General features: G+C 35.0%; 1 protein-coding gene across 1 annotated transcript in view; it reads left to right on the top strand.

The window, feature by feature from the left end:
• LOC131793356 (plexin-A4) overlaps positions 1-18,518 on the top strand; it is a 35,453-nt gene that overhangs the window by 10,859 nt on the left and 6,076 nt on the right. Inside the window, exons 9-35 of the mRNA XM_059110769.2 lie at positions 778-889; positions 1,296-1,412; positions 2,361-2,462; positions 3,057-3,150; positions 4,536-4,723; positions 5,020-5,171; positions 5,353-5,455; positions 5,840-5,982; positions 6,312-6,500; positions 6,748-6,853; positions 7,182-7,397; positions 8,385-8,468; positions 9,214-9,288; positions 9,917-10,160; positions 10,446-10,588; positions 10,959-11,083; positions 11,335-11,394; positions 11,737-11,811; positions 13,151-13,217; positions 14,048-14,188; positions 14,366-14,476; positions 15,060-15,105; positions 15,540-15,643; positions 15,939-16,005; positions 16,297-16,409; positions 16,784-16,879; positions 18,300-18,469. Of these exons, the coding sequence (XP_058966752.2) occupies positions 778-889; positions 1,296-1,412; positions 2,361-2,462; positions 3,057-3,150; positions 4,536-4,723; positions 5,020-5,171; positions 5,353-5,455; positions 5,840-5,982; positions 6,312-6,500; positions 6,748-6,853; positions 7,182-7,397; positions 8,385-8,468; positions 9,214-9,288; positions 9,917-10,160; positions 10,446-10,588; positions 10,959-11,083; positions 11,335-11,394; positions 11,737-11,811; positions 13,151-13,217; positions 14,048-14,188; positions 14,366-14,476; positions 15,060-15,105; positions 15,540-15,643; positions 15,939-16,005; positions 16,297-16,409; positions 16,784-16,879; positions 18,300-18,469 (3,243 nt within the window). The remainder of the gene's footprint in view (positions 1-777; positions 890-1,295; positions 1,413-2,360; positions 2,463-3,056; positions 3,151-4,535; positions 4,724-5,019; positions 5,172-5,352; positions 5,456-5,839; positions 5,983-6,311; positions 6,501-6,747; positions 6,854-7,181; positions 7,398-8,384; positions 8,469-9,213; positions 9,289-9,916; positions 10,161-10,445; positions 10,589-10,958; positions 11,084-11,334; positions 11,395-11,736; positions 11,812-13,150; positions 13,218-14,047; positions 14,189-14,365; positions 14,477-15,059; positions 15,106-15,539; positions 15,644-15,938; positions 16,006-16,296; positions 16,410-16,783; positions 16,880-18,299; positions 18,470-18,518) is intronic.

Raw genomic sequence — 18,518 nt, 5'->3', positions numbered from 1 at the left:
ATTTTTCAAAGCGCTACTCAGTATTGACACTAGACTCACAGCCTTACATGCATCTACAGAGGTTGATTTCACTTCTTTGGCCAAGAACTTTACAGCAAGAAATTGAACTGTTGGTGCTTTTAGTTGTTTGTACTCTGAAATGAAAATATATACTGTAGTAGCTGCAGGAATTTTGTACAAGGAGTTTCTGAACATTTGCGGGTTGGGTCTATCTAAGGATTTAAGAATTATTTAGTGAGTTCATTTTTAAGTTTTCTCCTCTTCAAGTGTTATGCATATTTTAACTGGTTTGTACAACTGCTGGTGAGTGCTCTGTTTTGCCTTTGACACGCATGATCTCCCTGTGTGCTAACTTCCATCTTATGAATAAATCTTTATAAAATTGTATGTGCCAGCATGATTGCCACTACATGAATTTTTTCTTTGGCTTCATTCAAGCAATTAAGTAAGCTACTGAGTGTCCTTATGTTATTAGTTAGACTAGTAGTCTTTCAGTTGGTACATGTTCATAAAATATATTTAATCCTAGAAGTAATAAATTTCACATCCATCTGGAGGAGTCAGTGCCAAATGCATTTATAATGGGCAATATTATAATAATATTGACAGATTGTGTTGTTCAAATTTTCCTGATGCCTGAATGCTGGGGTTATTATCTCAACAATTTTTTACCTTATTTGCTTGTGCATTCCATACACCGAATAAAATTTTGGCTTCTCTTGTGTACATTATGCACATGAAAGTGTTGTTATTGAACTACAATTTCATCTGATTTAGGTGCATAAATTGTGCAGAAGGAAATTACACATGCAAATGGTGCACATATCGTGGGATATGCACCAGCAATGGGAATGTGGACTGTCCTGGGGAATTTATAATGCCTCTACAGGTATCTGTCAATACTTCACAGTGTATTAACCTGACCAGAGCAAGAAACATGTCTTACATGGTCTCGGTACTGTTCCTCAAATAAATTTTTGGGAAAATTTGTAGTATTGGTGCGACAATTATACTTTTCTTTGTAGTTACCCATTCCTCTTCGACAAAAATAGGGGATATGGAGGAAAGAGGAAAGAGACAGCCTTGGTTGGGAGAGTAGTGGCAACTGTTCAGTAATTTAGTTGGCTTCCATCATCTATCAATGTTCTCTTACAGTTATGTTTTGACAAAAAGTCTTTAAATTGAGAATTGTGCAATTGAATTACCAAACAACATAGTGTAATGGTTGTACCTGCTTGCTGTAATTACATGTAAATTGTGGTTGTCAATTTACAAACATGTTGTGCTGTCTATAGGATCGTGTTGCTGATTCAAATGGTTGCCCCCAAATAATAGCTGACAAGCCAGTTCTTGTTCCTGCACAAGTCAATACCAACTTTACTGTGCCTGCTAAAAATCTTCCTCTGGAAAAGGTGGTGTTGTAGTATGCATGACACTTGACACTATAAATTGTAAATAGTTAATTATGCCAAATGCTCAATTATGAGTGGTTCTTAAAAGCTCTTATTTGTGGCTTAATCAAAACTATAGCAAAATAATCAAACTTTATTGGTTATAACCAGCCTGATTTTAGCAGAATAGGACAGTGCAGGCGTCATGCTTGCACTTGGATGGTAATTATTTAATTAGACAGTGTGTGTCATATGTGCATGCTGTTTTCACACATTTCAGTGAGTTATCTGTTGTTTTTTTTTTTTTGTATGAAAATGTTTAACTGAAGGCTAGTTTGTCTTTTATTTTGCCATTTTCTTGGTAACAGGATTTCTTGTCATCCAATTCTGTCTTCAATCACACTTGAGATTAACAAATTGAACTCCCACTTCAAGGTCATCTCATTTTGTCAATTATTTGTATAATCAGGCCAAATTGGACTCCATTCAGTACTGTTACCAATGCTAAGAATAATTTTACAGTATGCAAGATTAGGTTAACACCAAAAAAGTGTGCGTTTAAACTTGACTTTTGGTGATCTTTTATAAACTGTTTGTTTTCATGGTGACTTTGTAACTACTTGTTGGTTTATTGTGGTTATAGTTAAATATTTTAGCTGGTGGGTTGACTTTAACTTCAATATATCTAGGGGTGTTTGTGGGTAGGCTGGTGACATGTTGACTCAATTACTATTTGCAGGTTGAATTTGACTATAAAATTGCTTTGTGTGGGTTGACTGTGGCTTTACTCATAAATGTTTGTGGGTTGACTGTGACTGAATTATAAACCATTGTTTGCAGAATGTAAGTTTGTAAATACTGGTGTGTTAAACATCTGTGGGTTGAGTGCGACTATAAAACTGATGTTTGTGGAATGACTGACCATATCACTCTTTGCCTGATAATTTTCTTTTTGATTTCTGTGGATAGGATGGTGCCTCTTACAAATGTGTTGTAACAGTTGATGGATCAAGGAAGACATCAGATGCCAAACGAATTAGTGATACAGAGTTGGTGTGCTCTCCTATGGAAGTATGTATAGCTATTAAAGTTGTTAAATTGTATCTAATAGTAAATTCAAATTGCTTAAAAGTCAAAATCTATGAACTGTATTTTGGAATTAAAAAAACCTTTACTTCATTGCACTTCAATAACTGGTTTCTTACCCTAAATTACTTGAGTGCCGATTGCCATGCAATAAATTTTTAAATGATTACTGGTACATGTAAATTCTGGGTGAAGTGGTAGAAAAAACATTTCTTTGAAGAAGAAGGTTATAAAAAAAGAGAAAGAAAGGAAATTAAAGACTTGCTACCATTAGGGATCAATCCTCAGTCAAGAGGAGGAGTGCTTTTCATTTTGAAAGTTTGCAGAGCATGTTACTGTTGAGAATGTGCTTTGGCAAGTGGACCTTATGGATAAAACATGAATTTCTTTATCCAAAAGTTTGAAAATACCAACTCAAGTCAGTTCAGTGGCCTTGACATCTGAGCCCAGCATAATTCATTTTCCAAGTTCTGAGGCTGGCAGCCACTCTGATTTCTTTTAGTCTTTCAAGCATTTTTTTTAAAGAATCAGCAGAAGAAATAAAAAGACACCCAGTTAAACCTATTTTTTATTTTTAAGTATAAGTACAGTGCATCCAACAAGAAACAGGAGGTGAAATTGGAAGTGATCTTCAGGAATTCAGATGTCCTGCACACACCAAATACTTTCAAAGGTACTGCTTGTAAAGCTGCATTTTTTTAATTTGGTGTGGAATGCATGTCAGGAATAATTTATTGAGTGACTGTGTTTTTCTGAGTATTAGATATTGTTCTCTGAACTTCATCCTAATAATTTCAATAAAGATAATGGAATTGAAATTCCTGAAGTGTGGATGTCCATGATCAGAAACCATAACAGGCAATCAGTAGCAGAGCAGACTTTTGAGGGAATAACATGTAATACTTAGAATAGGAATGAGGATCAAAATGCACAAATGACAGTGCACAAAAAACCCACCAATGACAACCAAGGTGCTACAAATAAGCAATTTTTTTTCCTTGTTGTGTGATGAGGACTAGCAGCGTAGCAGTTGAAAAGTTGCAATTAGTACATGATTGATTAGCCTGACTCATACTCTGTGAGACAAACAATTAAATGTTCATTTAAAAGAATAATTGTATTAATTGATCCGGGTTATTATTTGAAATGACATTCATGTACAGCACATGGTACTTGCAATATAATAGTTAAAAATAATTACCATTAAATTTCAAGTTACTTAAAATGTGGGAAGTACTTCACTTTCAAGTTTTCAAAACTTACAGTCTTTGTTACGTTCATCTGCTAATTTTGCAAAATGCAATACCATCTTAACTTTTAAAGTTATCTACAGTACTTCAAATTCATAAAGGGGAAGTGATGGAGAACCATGATAATTGTTCTCTCATGTATTTTGGTGAAAGGTTGCTATTCTACTATTTCTGTACATTGGCTGCTTTTGATTCTGTATCACACCATGCTCTAACCATTCTTACAATAATCAATGTGTAATGTTTGAAATTAGGATAGCTTTTGAATTTTGTCTTTGGGAGCTATATGTGATAGGTTTCTCAAAGCAAACTGTAAATTTGGATAAACACTTCAATTGAACTAAGAAAGCTGAAAGTTATTTGTTTGTTTACTTGTTTAAATTCTTGAAACCAATTTAAAAGTGTGTATTGTGAAACCTGTTTCTTGAAGCTGAGTAAAAGTTTAAAAAGTTGTTCATTTGTAAGATAATCCTTTGACTTACTTAATTTGCTTTTTTATGAAATAAATGCATCATTAAATGCAAACAAGATGGAAACCAAGTGTGTGCTAAAAGGAGAGAATTTAAGCCCAGGACTGATCAATACCGAAAAAAGTGTAGATGGGGACCACCTCAAAAAGTGTTCTTGTTTTAATTGATTTGTATTCAGCAAAGAACTTGCATGTACCGCTTCTAATTCTCTCTACTAAATATGCAACTTCAAAGTTTTGTTTACCTTTGGTGCAAATTATGTTAAGCACTTAAAAGATTTTGACAGTTAGATCAATTGCTGAACATAATTATAAAGTATATCTATATTTTCTATTTAGTGTATCTGTACAAGTGTTGGGTATCCATAAAAGACTGTAGCAGCTGTCACGTGGAAAATGATAAAAATTTTCAATGTGGGTGGTGCAACTTTGGTGTCCCAAAGTGTGTTGTACAAAAAGCTTGTGGAGATACAGGAGCATGGATTCCACCTACATCACTGTGCCTTACAAGACCCAAAATATCCAAGGTATAACATTTAATTTAATTTTATCTTAACTTCTACCATCTGAATCAATGTGATTTTTCTTTTATCTTGTATCTTTTGTTGAATTCCATAAATGTCGTGTAGAATATTTTTTTGGGTTTCTTTGTTTAGTAGGAAGCAATGTAATTGGGTAAAAAACAATTATTATGAGCAGAAGCAAAATCTTTCTGTCATATTTTGTTTTTCTTTCTTATCACCATTTCATGGGGACCTTTTCTTTGATTTCATAGAGAAATGCTGTAATGGGTTCTGCTGTACTTTTTGTAACATGTTTTTAGGTATGGCCATTAACTGGTCCAGTGACTGGGGGAACAGAGATTGAAATTCATGGATCTGACCTGGGAAAAACGTTTAATGACATAAAAGACTTTGTTCAGGTGGCAGACATTAAATGTTATCCTGATGAAACTAAATATCAACCCTCCAAAAGGTAAATAACTGAAATGTCTATTCAAACTAAACAAATCTTGTTTCTGAAACTATCATGTGCCTTGTAGTCTTTTGGACACTCAACATGCCTCATAACACCTGGCATTATTCAATATTTGTTTTGATTAAAAGAAATAATGTTGACTTTGCTTGAATGCTTTATGCTTATTTTCTTTTTGCAGTATTTTCTGTAACACTTCAAATAGTATTGGACCTTTGAGTGGTGCAGTTTCTGTGACAGTCAGTAAAATCAAAGGAGAATCAAATCAGCTTTTTTCCTATCAGGTATGTTGGAAGAAAATACTGGTTTTTCTTTTGTGCTCTAGCCACTTCCTGCCTGCTTTTCAACAAAATGGAACACAGTCAATGTACTGCTTTCAATTTTCAAAGTATCAAAATTTTTAAGTGCACACAATCTTGCCTTGTCGACAAGTTATCTCTACTTATTGTAGAAACCTATGAAAAATGTGTAGCTGGGTTAAGAGCTGGCATTGGTGACTTGAAATCCCTGAAATAAGTGTCCGATTTTGTCAATATAGATGTTTATGTTTAGTTGCATGTTTTTACATACATGCTTAGTTGCATGTTCTTACTTTTGTACTGCTTTACATGTATGGGCTATTCTTAATTGCTTTTTCATGTATAAGAAATGTTTCCATTCACCTGTAGATCCCAGAGCCAATGGATTTTAATCCCAAGAAGGGTCCCAGATCTGGAGGCACGACTGTAAAAATCACTGGTCTGAAAATGAATACTGGCAGACACATTACAGCTACAGTTGCTGGCCGAAAGTGTGTTGTTGACAGAGATAAGTAAGTTTCTTCCATTCACTTTTAGGAACATTGTAAGAACAATTGTTCAGTTTTTCAAGTTTTTTGTTTGCACAGAATTGAATAGTTTATTTTTAGATATTTAAAGTATAGGCCTCCCAACCTTACTGTGTGTGACTTTGGGGTTTAAAGTCATTAATTTGAATACCTAATAAATTAAGATTTAATTTTAAGCATAAGTGTGTGCCTTATAAAATGGAAAAACTTACAATTTTACCAAAGTAGTTGTAAACAGAGACATAATTTTATGATAGTGTATTAAAAAAAGTTTTAATTAAATTAACTTTGACTGAAATGGTCCATGTCAATAGGGTGACCAATGACAGCGTATCATGTACAGTTAGCAGTACATTTAGTCGAAGAAAAAGAAGTGCAGTAAATGCAAGTACAGGTGTCACAGTGTCATTTGATGGTTTTACTCCAACCAGTCCAAGGGGAATATTTGTATTTACTCCTGATCCTACAGTTACATCTATTGAGCCAGATGAAGTTTTTTTTGGGTAAGTTTTCATGTGGCAGAGAAAGATCACCTATTACTTACTTTTTGAATAAAACCACTTTTGAGTATACTCAGTTCATACTTACATCATTTCTGTGGTAAAATTTACTTCATATGTTGGCCACAGTATCATGCATTGTTGGGCCATGTCTTCTCCTTTTTCTTTGATCTTCAAGACCAAACCCAAAGCATGCAATTCAAGCATCTCTTTCAAGAAGTGCTGAATTCCAAATCTTTTCTACTTATAGTGGAGGTCTGATGTTACGTATCACTGGCACCTATTTGGACACCATTCAGAAACCAAGAATGTATCTCACATATTTTTCACCCAATGGAACTACTAAATTGATTCAGGTAAAAGCTCCTAAACTTGATTTTCAGTTGGTGTCTCATACAAATGTATTATTTTATACTTAACTCAGACCCACAAAGATAGGGTTTAGGCACACCTTTTTCAACTTTTTTACAGCTAGACTTAATGTGGAATTTCAAGGCATTAGTACATGTCAATGTGTTTTTAAGGAGGCTGACCTGCATAGATTGTTATCTTGACTTCAACTTGTTCCACCAATCACTGTTGGTTGGCCCATTTCTCCTTAAAGTAAGAAACATCAGTGTTCAAGCAGGACATTTGAGGAAATCTTAATAAAATCTCTTATGTGCTAAATTTCATTATTTATAGGATTGTGAATCAATAAGAAGCACACTTATCACTTGTCAAAGTCCAAAAGTACCAAATTTTGGTGGAAATGTGTCAAAAGTGCAGGTTCAGTTTTTAATGGACGCTGGTATACCTTTGCGCTCAAACCACACAAGTTTAACAATGATTCCAGATCTGTTTTTTAAGCGTTTTAAAGATGATCTCCATGTACTGAAGACAGAAAACCTTATACTTGAGGTACGAGTTACAAACACAGTTCATAAAAATATATAAAAGGGGTAAGTTTCTAAAGAAACTGTCAGTGGTGCTGCTTCAGTGGGAGAGTATAACAGGGTAATTTTGTATTATTAACTGAGTTGATAACATAAAGTGGGTATTGGAAAGAGTTTCAAATCAGACATTTTGAGTGTTAGCCCTTCATCATTCACTCTGACAAAGGGTTAATGCTCTAAAAGGTCAGCTTTGAAACCTGTTACAGTGGCCAATTTACCCTATCAACTCAGTTGATAATAACAAATTACCCTCGCAAAAATGTCATTATGTATCTAGACTCTCAACATATGGTTATGATTCTTTAGTGCTATTCAGCAATATAATGACTGTGATAGTCTTCTTAGTCATTCATTAAAGTTGATTTAAAATTGTTTGAAATTTCAGTAAGCTCTGTATATTATGCTTTCACTGCCAATAAATAACATTTACAAGTTACAATTTGTTGTTATAGATGCATCTGAACCATGAAATCATATATTTGCAGTTCTTGTAACTTGTCATTTATTTCTGACATTCTAACTGTCAGTATATAAGTATTTTAGCTTGGAGAAGGGTGAATAGCCAAAGATTTGTGATTAGAAAGCTGTATGAGACAGTTGTTAAACCCCTTTGCCACTGATGGTACATGAGATAAAAATTATCAGAGAAGATACTGCATCCATAGGATTCTCATACTAAGAGTTGAGTGTTGGCAATTTATAAAACCTAATTTACATAGTGTTCTCTGATTTTAAACTCCACAAAATAACCTTTTCACCTGTGAGGTCTTGGTAAAAGATAATGATTCTTTCTGTGCTTTTAAATTCTGCTTTCAACCTGTAGAACTTTATGCTGTACAAAATCGATGTGTATATTTATAAATGGTAGGAATAGACCTCAATGAGAAAGCTTTTGTTGACACTTAATTAGTTATGCTATATCACTCTTACAATGTATCACTCTTTTCACTAGGGTAAAAATTTGCAAGACAAACTAAGAGAACAGATCTTTGTGACTGTTGGAAGATTACCCTGCAAAATAACAAGTGTTGACAAGGTGCATTATTTATCAGGTTTTTATTCCCCTATGTATTACTTTAGGACTTGTGTTTATTTATACTCAGTGTTCTACTCTCACCTTATCACACATTATACAGCACCAAATTTAAAGTTAAAATTGTTCAACTCCATGGATATATCAAATGGAACCATTTTTAACTCGTGAATTACATGCATGCGCAAGAGTGAGTTGTAGATACGATGTGGAGAATGGCACTCGCTTGCACACTTGCTTGCTCGATTCCTGTAAACTTTTTTTTGATTTTAGGCTTTTGAGTGCATTTGATAGTTTTTGGCGAGCAGTAAACAAATGAAATAGCAACCTTTGTTGCTAAGAATAGAGGTGGGGTGAAAAAGAAGCCAATAATAATCTTAAAAGAGTTTTTTTTTTTCGTTTTAATTTCAACATGTGGCATCAGCGACTGGCACTGGCAGGTATGCAAGGATTCACACTGAAATAACAGAACAACCTTCGTTTTTCATAAAATTGTAATTTACAATCCTTGAACTTGAAAACGCGCTCGGAGTTTACAGATGTTCAAAAGCTTTTTCTGTTATGGCGTGAGATTGAGGACAAAATCGATCATTACATTTCGTATTGTGTGTTTTTCCTGTGTGAAGTAACAAAAGATGCTGGCGACTGACGAAAGTACAAGTTATCACAAAAATCAAATAACACCTAAACAAACAATTTTGACAATGAACCCACTATTAATTATTATTATTTTTCTTGTACTTTGCAGACCCAGCTGGTTTGCCGTGTGCCTTCTGAAGAGAGCCATTCCCCACAAGCATCTGATGGACTGTATTCTGTTAAGGTAAATGTATGTCAGTAAGCTTCCTTTGATAATGTTAGTTATGTTCCAGAAGAACTGGGTCAATTACATTAAGTAAGCATTTAGTGCTAAACCTTCTGCCTACATCCAAAATAAAGAAAAAACAAATACAGTTTTCTCTCTTGGTTTGACAAAATTTTTCTGGCTTTCATCAAAGTTGTACCAGTTCCCATCAAAAACACTTGTTTGTCTATGTGATGGGACCTTGTAAAAACAGTTAGACTCAAGTGCATTATTCACTCTGACAAAGGGTAAAAGTGCAAAACATTTGCTTATTACTTTAGTTAATAAAACTACAAATTCATTAGTGCTTCAGAGTTTGTCTTGCTGTATATTTTTTGTTGGGAAATGTACATTGTAACAGTAAACCCTGAAAGACATCATGTTCTACATCTAGTTAGCTAAGTGTTGTAGAAACCTTTTCAGTCAGTTGGCCTTTCAAAGAAGTGCTACAGTCTGGAATCTGATTTTATCTTTTCCCTCTATCCTCCTTAACTAAAATCCTGTAGGTCTGAAGCTCTGTTATTGATCTTATGCACAGTTTAACCATCATGATAATGTATTAAGTGTTGCTAAGTGCTTTATTTAATTTTTGTTTTGTTTGGCTTAGGTTGTGGTTGGTAATCTTAATTTTCCTTTGGGTAATCTTGAGTACTTTAAAGAGGAGGAGAGCAAAGTTATTCCTAATGAAGTTTGGATTGGAGTGGGTGGTGGAGTTCTTCTCATTTTCATCATTGTTGTCATTATTCTTTGCTGGAATCGCCATTCTCGTCGTAAAAAGTCAAAAGCTATTAAAAACCTTGAGGTGCAGATGAATAATTTGGAGTCCAAAGTTGCTCGAGAGTGCAGGGAAGGTGAGCAAGGAGTTGGAGTGAAATTAAGGGGTGTACTGATAGAGAAGATAAAACTTTGCCTAATGGTAATGTATTTCTGTTAGGTGATGTATTCTGGCTGTAACAATATTGGATAATACATGTATAACCTGTGTAATGGCACCTTCCCATGTGGGATTGTGTAGTAAGATTCAGAAAGAAGAAATATTCTGCTTGTGTTCTGTACTGTAGAAGATATAGTACCACTATTTTATCTTACAGTTGTTATTATAAAATTTTAATTCTAATTATTTTGTCTTATTTTAGCTTTTGCTGAACTTCAGACTGATGTGACAGATTTGACCAGTGACTTATCTAATTCAGGAATGCCATTTTTAGATTTCCGCATGTATGCATTGCATGTGTTGTTCCCTGGTTTAGGTGATCACCCTGTGCTTCACAAGCACAAGGTAAACACTTTAAAGAATTGGAAAACCTGGAATGCTATATCTAACACAAATCTGAGCCTTATTATAAAAAGGTATTCATTAGAGTGAAACTAGGCTCCATCTAAGTTTTGTGGTCGATGAGAAGAATAATTTAGGGTAAGAAAGGAGAATTTTCCTGGAAGTCTCAGACTTAAGATTAGGGGCTGTCAATATCCCTTGTTTGATAGTGTACTTTACTACTTGTATTGATATTGTCTTGCTCACTCCTAGGAGTGAAAGGGTTAAGAGCTCAAATCATGGTGGTGGGATGACAGTGTGGGGTGGTTGTGAAGAGGTGTGTGTTGATGGATGTTTTGATATTCATGTGAACTTTTTTTCTTATGTTTCAAAGGGCACTCTTACAGAAAACTGGGAGAAAGGACTGCGACAATTCTCCCAACTTATCTACAATAAAAAATTTCTTCTGGTATTCATACGCACCTTGGAGTCACAAAATACCTTTCAGATGAAAGACAGGTTGGTTGTGCTCTCAGATATTACTGTGTTGAAGTAGGAAGTTTTTAAATTTTTAGTTCCTCTAAGGTGTGGTTGGGGAAGGGGGCAGGTTCCAGGTGAAGGAACAGGTAAATGGAATTAAGATTCATTTGGACAATTATTATGTTGAATCTTTTCATTCATTATTAACAATATTTCTTAATATAAAGAGATAAATGATAAATGAGATGGTTCTTATAGTTAATGAAATTACAATTATTTATCCCTTGCAGGTGCAATGTTGCATCTTTGTTGATGGTTGCTCTGCAAGCCAAGATGGAATATGCTACTGAGTAAGTAATTCATATTTGCTTGTTTTTCATGGTGGCAGGGGGGGATGCTCTATTTAGGGTATAAATTTTTAGTCCTATAATGTTCCTGAGCTGCAAGCCAAACAAAAAAAATGTTGTGTGTTAAATGTTGGATTCTTTGATCGGAGAAAAACCTTCACTCCTATCACATGTATGATCACTGAAAAATTTCTCAGCGGGGGTGGGGGGACTAGGGGTCTAAAACCCAAAATTTTGGAAAGCCTTGCTTGTATGAAGTAAAACTAATGGGTTCAAAATGAAAAAGCACAGGTGCTGCTCAGGTATGGATATTGCTTTGAACAACGTGTCTGTCCTTCTTGCCAGCATATTAAAGGAGTTACTTTGTGAGTTGATACGCAAGTCAGTAGCAAAGAGTCATCCAAAGCTGCTACTAAGGAGGTAAGTTAGTCACAATTGATCATTTGCCATTTAAATGATAGTAGAGCTTCTACATGTTTGTGTGAATTATATTTGATTTAGTTGTTAAGTGACCCTATGCTGGGATCTGTGATAGTAATTTGTCACTGATAATCAAGTACCGATCTTACCTTTTTTTACCTTTTTCACTGAGAAGCTTTAAAATCCCCTAATTGATTTTGCTTCTTTTGCAATATACCCCAATCTCGGCCCAATGAGTTGGGCATCCTTTTGTGTTTAAATTGTCCCTTTCATCGAAGTTTTACGCTAAATTTAATGTAATTACCACCTGTTTTAACATTCTAGGTTCTTTTGGTAAGAAGGTTTTCAGTGTTGTTATTGTGTTTTATTTATAAAAGTTCTCAAACAACTTTGTGCAGAACTGAAATCATCAAATAATTTTAGAAAAGTAAAACGAAAGTAATTCTTCTCATCTGCTAGTAGGTGAATAAACTTGAAACCAAAGTTGTTAAAATAGCGTGCTTGTCCATAGCTCATGTAAATCAAATTGACAATATTTTTGCAGAGATATTAAGTTTGCATAAAAAATGCTTAACCAAGGCTGAAGGAAAACAGCCATTGAACCCTTAGCTTCTAATCTTTTATCAAATAAATATTGACAAAGATCATGGTGTTGCAATGTAAATACTTTAAGCAACTGTGAGTGAAAGAGTGATGTACAAATGGAAAACATAAGAATCTGGCTCAGCCATGCTTGAGTAAGATTTGGATTGTAGCATCTTTGAGAACATGTGCATACCAAAATTTGATACACACAGGATATTATCTTGTATTGTTTTTGTAGACTGCCAGCTGAAATTGTTTAGTATTTTGCTATGTTGGATAGTTATTGTCATTCTGGATCTGTGACATTTTGAAAGCTTTCAAGCAAACACCTCGAAACTTTTTGGAGTTCTTTCAGTTGACTTTTACCTTAATAGACAAGTTATGATAAATATGATTGATATTATCTCATCATTTTCCACAAAAAAAGATTTTGAGTGTCCAAGAACATAGTGACTCAAATTTTGGTAACCAGTAACCATATGTCCTTACAAAGTTTTTTTTGTATGAACTCCAACTGTGGGTTTGTTACAAAGGAGACTAATAATTAATGATCATTTACCAAATTTTAACACCAAAAATCTGTTTGAGGCTAGTTTATTCTGAATGGTATTAATGGGCTAACCAAGGGGAAATTGTTTTTCATATTATTTTCAGGCAGTGCTTTACCAAGGTAACCACCTACTTCAAATCTTATTGAAAGCACTGCCTAAAGAATTTGTTCTGATGAAATGTCTAAAACTGATATCCCTTCCAGAACTGAGTCTGTAGCAGAAAAGATGCTAACAAACTGGTTGGCCTTCTGTATGTATGATTTCCTCAAGGTAGGTAACCCAGATCTCAAACCATTTGCTGACCCTACTGATGAAGGGAATTTTAATTACAGTTTTGATAAATAGGTTATTAGTTATTTTTTTTTGTACTTGAGAATCTTTTTTGTGATAGCAATGGGAGGAAGAGAATGAATAGTCAAAATAGTTAAAATTTATTTACCTATAGTCAAGATCAGATCAAGGAGTTTGTTAGTATGGAGTGTATCTCAGGCACTGGCTTGAGCCTAATTAAATGGTGGAGGGAATAGGCAAAGCTTTTTTTTTTTTTCTGGTAAGCCTGTTTTTGACATAGCTTGCTGCTACTTAAAGTTTTATAATTAAAATTATATTGAATGTCTCAAAGAACCTGCTCATTACTAAAATGTCATGTGGGTTTACTGTGTACAAAAATAGCTGTTAACTGATCAAGTTTGAATTTATAGAATATTTGGTATTTAAACAAGTTGACTTTTCCCCCAGTAAATAGTTTCTCTTTCAATTACGATATCAATACTCCATCAGACAGAAACCTGATTAGAAAAAATAAAAGTATCTGCTAGGGCATATTGATTGAACTAATTAAAAGGTCTTAAAGTTGAAATGGTGAGAAATGTATGGCAGACAGTGTAGCAAACTTATATAAGCTCTTCATATGGAAAAGGTAGAATGTACTGAGAAGCACAAAAAGTACATGTCAGGCTTGTTTAGAAGTGGTGTAAAGTTTTATGTATATTTTACTGCACTATACGTATACTTAATTTTTATCCATGGAAGCCCTTGTTTTATGAGTAGTGTGTATGATATGTAGTGTACTGTTTCTAAGATAACATTTTGCTTTGTAGAATGATGCTGGAGAGCCATTATTCATGTTGTTTAAAGCACTTAAACAACAATCTGAGAAGGGACCTGTGGATGCAGTAACTGGGGAGGCTAGATATTCACTTAGTGAAGACAAACTTCTCAGACAAGCTGTGGACTTTAAGGTAGATTATTTGACCAGTTTTCCTTAAAAAAGATGATTTAAAAAACAGGATTATAAACAGCCTATATATATATATATATATATATATTTTCTTGGGATCATAATACTTCGATTTCTGAAGTTCTGCTATGTTTTTGTTAATTGCTTGACTGTGTTCATTGGTTTCTTTTGCTGTTAGCCTCTAAATGTTACAGTTACCTATGAAAGCAATCAGCCTGTGACAGTTTCAATGTTGGATTGTGACACCATCACTCAGGCAAAAGAGAAGATCTTGGATGTCTTATTCAAGGTTTGAGTTTTTTTTTTTGTTTTTTTTGTTTGTTTGTTTTTTTTTTGAGGCAATATTATCTATTTGAGATATTTGAGATGGGCTTCAAATCCTTGTCCTAAATAGCCCGGCAAGTAAGTTTGCATCTTGTTTAAGTGACAGCTGGTGTCATGTGTACAATATTCACTTGAAGGCCACACATGATGAGCCATTGAAGTACTGATTCAATTCCATATATTTTTGCCCAGTATTTTTCTTTGTTCCTTCCATTTTCTCACGGATAACAACCAACTTTCCTAAGATGATTACATCTTGATATCTGTCACATGATAATCACAAGATTCCAAATATATACTTTGCATGCCTTATAATCCAAAAAATAATACAGAAGTCTTCTTTTCCTTGTTTAAATGTCCATACTATGTACTGTTACATGAAAACTTTCAGCCTTTAGTGACTGCCAATTTGGTTTTGATCATTTACAATACTTAACTGTTCAAACCACATTTTGGTAAATTTGTTTTTGGAATAATTTCTGTTTTGGTAAGTTATTTTGTTACTATACATCGTTGTGATTTATTGACTGGAAATCCTCTCATTACAGAATTCCCCATATTCAAGTCGTCCAGATAAAGATGATTATCAGCTTGGTGAGAATTTTATGAAACTTTTGTTTTTGATTGTTAAGGTAGGAATAAAGCTCACTCTGTCTTTCTTTGGTTAACAAGAATTTCCTTCAATATGAAAGGGATCTTCACAGTAATGAACACTACTCAGGCAGCAGTGAAAATAAGGCCTGAAATAAATTTAGGCCAGCGCAGAACTTAAACGCATGACCCCTGCAATAATGGTGCAGTGCTCAAACAACTAAGCTAACAAGCCAGCTGGGAGGTGGTCATCATGTTGGTTTGTGATAAACCCGTGAAGTGATGAGTAAATGACTGAAAACACATGAAAATCATATATATGAACTGCGGTAATGAACACTACTTCAGCAGCAGTTTACATATATGATTTTCATATAGTCACAATCAAGAATTTCCTAGTTTCTAAAATTAATCATTAGTTCCTTTAATATTCATAGAATGGGAGCAGAGTTCTGGAAGGGTTATATCTTTGCGGAATGATGATTCTAAGTCATTAATTGAAGGAGAATGGAGGAAGATTAATACACTTAAAGACTATGAGGTAATAAGCTATGGCTTTGAAGTGGACACTTAAAGTATGGTGGCTGCTGCAAGAACTTCTCAGCACTTCTGTTTGTCCATCTGTTAACTTTGAATATAGCTGTGGCTACAATTTGATTTAATTTGTGGCTTTCTATGGGCTGGCAATAATTGTGCTAACTATAAAAATATAGAGTGATTTAAAGCCCTTTAGGTATTGACCTGACTCTTTGGGGAGTTAGAACTTCTTGAAAGAAGAATCCATTTACAAGAAGAAATGTATCCTATAAGCACATCATACTTGCTATCAACTATAGGTGACAGATGGTGCTACGCTGAAGCTTGTCACTGGACAAAGATACTTTTGCAGCTCAACAGACTCTGGTGAGAGAATTGTATTTCCAGTATAATGCTGCAGTTCTTAAATTGTGTTTCTGAACATGAGCCAAGTGGTTTAACCTGGTAGACTTTATCTTATTTTCTATGGCAAGAAGCAAATGAGAGTATTATAACTCCCCTTGGATGTAATGTCTGTCAATTTCAGATCAACTCCTACCTGGTTGTAGAGAAGTTATGTGACAGCATTTTATTCTCTTGCCTGCTAACACAACACAGTGACTCATATCTCACAGTAAATTGATGATTGATAATGATAATTGCTTCTTTTCCACAAAGAGTTAAACAAAAAGAATATACTACGAGTTAACTTCAGTCCTGCTGGAAGTTACAGCCCTTTGGCAGCTATGAATACAGACGGACCAGATGAGGGTGGCAAGCTGTGGCATTTGGTATGGGCTCTTTTTTTAAGTTGAAAGTTGATGTTGAAGTTATGCTCTCCTTAACTGACGAGACACTTTTTCTGTGGGTATATAAATGAGATGGAATGATTTAAAGATGAATGATCTCTGTAAATACCACAATTTTCTTTGCATTGCACTTAACATTGAGATTTTCTTGACTCATTCTGTGGTGACTTAACATTTATAAGCTTCATTTAGAACTTTTGATTGGTCTTTTTAAAGAAAATGCATCTAAAAAAATGAAAATGATTGATTTTAGTGTAAAAAACCTACAAGTTTATTATTGAGTTAGAAGTAAAAATCATTCCTCTTTATACTTTTGTAAGATTTGTAGTCTGGCTTCTTTTCTTTGTATGGCACAGGTTAAACAAATGGATTACCCTACTGAAAGGGCAGAAGATGATCATAACAGCAAGTTCTTGTCAGAGATTTATCTAACTAGACTGTTGATGACAAAGGTAATCTCTACCACTTAGTACATATCATGCTAACTGTGGAAACCTGCTCCAGATGACTTCTGTCATCAATTTACTATTGACAGGGGTTTTTAATTCCTTTTACATAGAATTAATTAAAAGAATCCTTTAAGCTAATTCATAACCTGAAATCAATTTTCTCTGAATTTCTACCAGACTTCATTGGGAGTCACTTTTAGTGTTAAGGCTTGCTTAACACAGGATACTGTGTGGTTCACAGTTACTCTCTTTGGTAATTGTGAAGAAGAGCTCCCCAAAAAACCTGTCGGCCGACAGTCAGCCGACAGACGGCCGACAGTCGGCCGACAGTCGGCCGACAGTCGGCCGACAGTTGGCCGTCTGTCGGCCGTCTGTCGGCCGACTGTCGGCCGACAGACGGCCGACAGGTTTTGCCTGAAATATAGGCTACCTGTCGGCCGACAGTCGGCCGACAGTTGGCCGACAGTCAGCCGACTGTTGGTAATGTGTCGGTAACCTGTCGGTAGCTTGTCGGTAGCTTGTCCGTGAAACGTTAACACAAACCTTAATGTTTTCTCTCGGTTTTCGCTTGAAAACGACATCAAACATATACGTTGACAATTGACTTTCAATTACAATCCGTTTGACAACTTGCTCGAAGCCATCGCAGAGTTCTGCCCACCAAACTAAGTTTACTTAGTTTTACAAACAAACGGCTCCTTTAGGAGCCACCAAATAAAAAAAAGTCTTGAACCGACAGAACCAACATGTGTATTGTTCAACATTAGATTAGCGGCGCGCGCCTAAATCAATTATCGCATCACGCATCCAAGTCTAATTATCGAATTGTTACGTATAGTATTTTATTACTTAACATAACGAGTAAAAAGATTCACAGTTGTATCATTTATTAAACTTGAAATTGGAAATAGCAATTCATCCCAAACCTGCAAGATAGATTATGATGCTAGCAACAAATACATACATACATACTTAACATACCATAAGAGGCCGCGTTGCATTGTTGGGCGATTTGAACGAAAGTGTTTGTATTGATACGTAGCTTATGGTTTTCAGAGTTTTTGGCCGAGTTTTCGATTAAATTATCTTCCTATGCGACTCTTAGATTGACTGGTGTGTTGTAAATTACGCAAGTGATATATCCTATACGCATCTGATAACATTTTGGAAGAAACGTTTCTTTACATACTACCAACTTTGCCGTCGATCGGTAAGTAGGTGAAGTCTGTCGAGTCATACATCACCATTACGGATTGTTATGTCACGTTAACTGTTCGTTTTTTACACAATTTTTCTTTTTTCTTAACCTGTCGGTAGACTGTCGGCCGACTGTCGGTCAACTGTCGGCCGACAGTCGGCCGACAGTCGGCCGACAGGTTTTTTGGGGAGCTCTTCTTCACAATTACCCTCTCTTTTTGTGCAGGGTACACTTCAGCAGTTTGTAGATCGGCTTTTTCACACTGTTTTCATGAAGTATCGCCGTGGCTGCAGCTTACCTCCAGCTGTCAAGTTTCTGTTTGACCTTCTCGATACACAAGCTAGAGAACTCAACCTATCAGATCCTGAAGTCTTACATACATGGAAAAACAACAGGTACTTACATGTGCATATAATAACAAACTTTAGGCATTTTGAAGACCTC

Source organism: Pocillopora verrucosa, chromosome 14 (assembly GCF_036669915.1).
Source record: "Pocillopora verrucosa isolate sample1 chromosome 14, ASM3666991v2, whole genome shotgun sequence".
Classification (NCBI taxonomy): Eukaryota; Metazoa; Cnidaria; class Anthozoa; order Scleractinia; family Pocilloporidae; genus Pocillopora; species Pocillopora verrucosa.
This window is presented reverse-complemented; position numbering and strand designations above follow the sequence as displayed.